Here is a 3,880-nt window from a genome sequence, read left to right on the forward strand (position 1 = left end):
ACTTTGCTTGAACGCTTTCAGTAAAGCACAGTGGACATTAATACCCTGGATACAGTGTAGAAAACACAACTCAAGATCAAATGTGCATGACAATAAGATGATTCAGTGGGTAAAAGTGCTTGCTGCTAAGCCTGATAACCTGTGTTGACTTCTAAGAGACACCTTGGTATAAAAACAAATGAGCTGGATCCTATACCCTGACTGATGTATGATGAACATGAGCACATTGGCATTGACAAGTGCAGTAGTGCATGAGTGTGCTTCTATTTTGAGTGGAGGATGTTGAGCCATTCACAGAGGCTTCCCAGGATCATGAGTGTGCCATTGAGGAGAGAAAATATTCATGACATGGCAGGAAACAATATAGACTCTAACAAGTGTCTTGGAACAAGTGATGAGCAAAGAAATCATTGTCTTCAAAAAGAATGTACACATATAGATCCAGAGGTGAGGAATCACAGGGGCAGCTGAACATTGGGAGGTTGCTAGCAATAGCATCAAAGAACACAGTGTTTATTATAGCCTGGAGGAAACTGTGGAGGAGGGAAGAGAGTATAGGAGGATGCTATGGACAGTGACATCCCGAGGCGAGAAGGAGATTGAACATCTCTTCAGTCTGCAGAAATTTCTGCCCAAACCAAGATATGATAGCAAAGAGTTCCGGCAGAAAAAGAACAGAGGAGTCAAGCCACACCTTCCTGGGTATTGCTGATATGAAAAGAACGTTCCTTGTTCTCTCTCTCCTCTCTAAGGTGTAAGGACCATGGTGCCACCAGACACAGTTCTAAAGTCCAACCTAAGAGGACTTAGTCCAATATCGGTGTTTGGGTGATTTTCTCAAATACATGATACCAAAAAGCTCTACATAAGAGATAGCTTCCCTAGATATAAACACACAGCCTGCCTCACACCTGGATGTCCACACTTCCAAAAGAAAATGGCCAGTGGCTCCTCCAAGGAGGGCACAGATGTACATCTACAATATAAATTACCTATCTGTACTCTGACAGGACATCAGATTTTTGGTGACACATCCCATATAGTTCAACAACAGCTCGATCAAGTCACATTCGGTGACTTCTGGCTCCTCAATGAAAACAGGGAAATAACCTTTTGAGGGCTACCTTGACATCCCTGTTCCTCAGAGAATAAATGATGGGATTCAAGGTAGGGCTAACTGCTGTGTACAGTAAGGTTACAACCTTGCTATTCTGGAAAGAGGATCCAGAGCCAGGCTGCAGATAGGTGTAGATGATAGTGGAGTAGTACAGGGTGACCACTACCAGGTGGGCAGAGCAGGTGGAGAAGGCACGCTTCTTGCCCTCAGCTGAGCGGATGCGCAGGATGCTGGAAATGATGAAGCTGTAGGATATCATAGTCAACAGAAAGTTGACCACACCAAAATAAGCATCTGCGATGACAAGCATGATGTTGTTGAGGGTGGTTGGGCTGCAAGACAGAAGCAGCAGTGTTGGGACTTCACATAAGAAGTGACGAATTTGGTTGGGGCCACAGAAATTGAGTCGAACCAGCAGGCCAACATGCACAGATGTGTTGGCTATGCCAATCACCCACACAAAACCTGCGAGAAGGACACAGATGGACCAGCTCATCAGCGTGTTATAGTGCAGTGGGCGGCAGATGGCTACATAGCGGTCATAGGCCATGGCAGTGAGCAGCAGCAACTCAGCCCCCAGAACCCCGATGAGGAAGAAGACTTGGGTCATGCATCCCATGTAAGAAATGTGGCTGCTCTTACCCACCAAACCCTCCAGCAGCTTGGGAAGAACAGTGGATGTACAGACGATGTCCAACAGGGCCAGGTTTGCAAGGAAGAAATACATGGGTGTGTGAAGCCTTGGGTTAAGGCTGATGGCTATGATGATGAGGGTGTTTCCTGCAAGAGCCATGATGTAAAGAAGCAAGAAAAAGGCCAAGAAGAGAGCCTGGAGCCCAGGGTCCTCAGAGAGTCCCTGCAGGAGAAACTCCACCACAGTTGTGGAATTGTTTATTGCCATTTGAGAGTGAGTTCTGGGATTTACTGTGACACAGCTGAGGATGGTGAAGGAGACACAGGGTGTGGGGCAGCCATCATTTCACAGTGGGTTCAGGAGTGCTTCTCATGGCTCTGTTTCTGTAGAAATGATAACATCATCTATCAACACAGTGTGACAGTGTGAACATGAACTCTCCACTCTGTACACAGTAGACCCAGAACAGAAAGAGCCCCTCCCTGTGATGGGCAATATCCTTCTAGAGCTTCTGTTTGCTTTAACATAGATCATGTCCTATGATACCTGAGAACTGGAGCTCCTCTTTCTATGTATGCCAGGCAACTAAGGCATACCAAAGGGCAGTCTGTTCCACAGCATTGACTTTTTGGATCCAGAAAGGACCAGACTTATCAAGGGGTGAGCTGCCTTCTCAGAGGCAGGTAGAAAAACAGTTTGGGAGAGAGCTTGATTGGGATCTGGAGTGGTTTAGAACATGGAGCAGTTATAGCATAGCACCTCTTTTCTGCACACCACACTTTCTATTTCTCCATTGCCAACCTAAGTCACTCCCTTGTGAATGATAAACTCAGTGAGGACAACAGCTCCCTTGCACTGGTGGAGGCTTGTGCCTTCCAGAGAAGGTGTCTGACCATGCTATGCCATAGATCCAGCTTCAATCCCGCCATATATCTAGGCTATCACACTGCCAGCTTCACATCTGTCTTCCCCTTAAGCCATACACATATATCTCTAGTCATCCAAGACTCTCCAAGTGTATGGGCCTCTCAGGTAGAGAAGGGTGAGGACTGATCAGAATGCAGAGAAAGAGCTCTGCCCCTTTCTACTGTGTGATGGGAGTGAACATGCCCAAACCCATCCTTGAGACTCCATCAGTGGGATGTTGGCTACAAGAAAACAAAGAACTTAAACAGGATATGTGGTGAACAAGGAAGATACTCCCCCCTTGTGAGTGCACAGATCAAGGCCTTTCACCTACAGGGTGAACTTGAGAACACTGCCTGAGATTTTGATAACCCCATCCCCTCCCACTGAAGAGCTAAGATACCCATAGAACCCCCAGGACCCGTACTTGTGCCCACCAAGCCAAGGGTATTCCCTATTGATACCCAAGGTATCTTATAGAATATAGGGCTACTCAAATGAACCCCCAAGCCCCCTCTGATTATGTCTCAATCCCAGTACCTATGTGCTTGTAACTCCTCAGGTCACAGGAGTTTCTGAGCGCTGAACTCTATACCAGACTCACAGAAAAGAATCAGGCTTCTGTAGAGATCCAGCTCTGCCTCAGAGCCAAGCCACAGGGCAAGATTTCTTTTCACACTGATCAACTGGTCACATAGGTCACAGAGCAGACTTATAGAGTCATGCATTTAAAGTTTCAAACTGCAACTATGAAGCAAGTTGATTCTGGTAAGAGTTGGTTTTTTATATTTTTATACACTAAAATTGATCAGAGCAAAACCAAATCTCTTCTGATAATCATCCCATCCTTTAAGAAGACAAAAACAAGGAAAGAAAGAAAGGCAGAAATGCAAGTAGGCAGGAAGACAGGAAGGCAGGAAGAAAGGAAGGAAGGAAGGAAGGAAGGAAGGAAGGAAGGAAGGAAGGAAGGAAGGAAGAAAAAAAGGAAGAAAGAAAGAAAGGAAGGAAGGAAGGAAGGAAGAAAAAAGGAAGAAAGAAAGAAAGAAAGAAAGAAANGAAGGAAGGAAGGAAGGAAGGAAGGAAGAAAGAAAGAAAGAAAGAAAGAAAGAAAGAAAGAAAGAAAGAAAGAAAGAAAGAGAGAGAGAGAAAGAGTAGAAGGTGGGTCCCCAAATGGAAGAAATGAATAGAGGAACAACTCACATGACAGAAGTCAGTCTAAATGC

The 3,880-nt window shown here is 45.4% G+C and overlaps 1 protein-coding gene across 1 annotated transcript; it reads right to left on the bottom strand.

The window, feature by feature from the left end:
- Positions 1–1,088: 1,088 nt before the first annotated feature.
- Positions 1,089–2,018, bottom strand: LOC110298896 (olfactory receptor 13A1-like). The gene has a single exon (XM_021168433.1). The coding sequence runs from the start codon at positions 2,016–2,018 to the stop codon at positions 1,089–1,091; it is 930 nt and encodes a 309-aa protein (XP_021024092.1).
- Positions 2,019–3,880: the final 1,862 nt, after the last annotated feature.

Source organism: Mus caroli, chromosome 7, assembly GCF_900094665.2.
Source record: "Mus caroli chromosome 7, CAROLI_EIJ_v1.1, whole genome shotgun sequence".
NCBI lineage: Eukaryota > Metazoa > Chordata > Mammalia > Rodentia > Muridae > Mus > Mus caroli.

Bases quoted from the DNA above. Each gene is read 5' to 3' on its own strand.
- LOC110298896 (XM_021168433.1), bottom strand. From the start codon at position 2,018: ATGGCAATAAACAATTCCACAACTGTGGTGGAGTTTCTCCTGCAGGGA.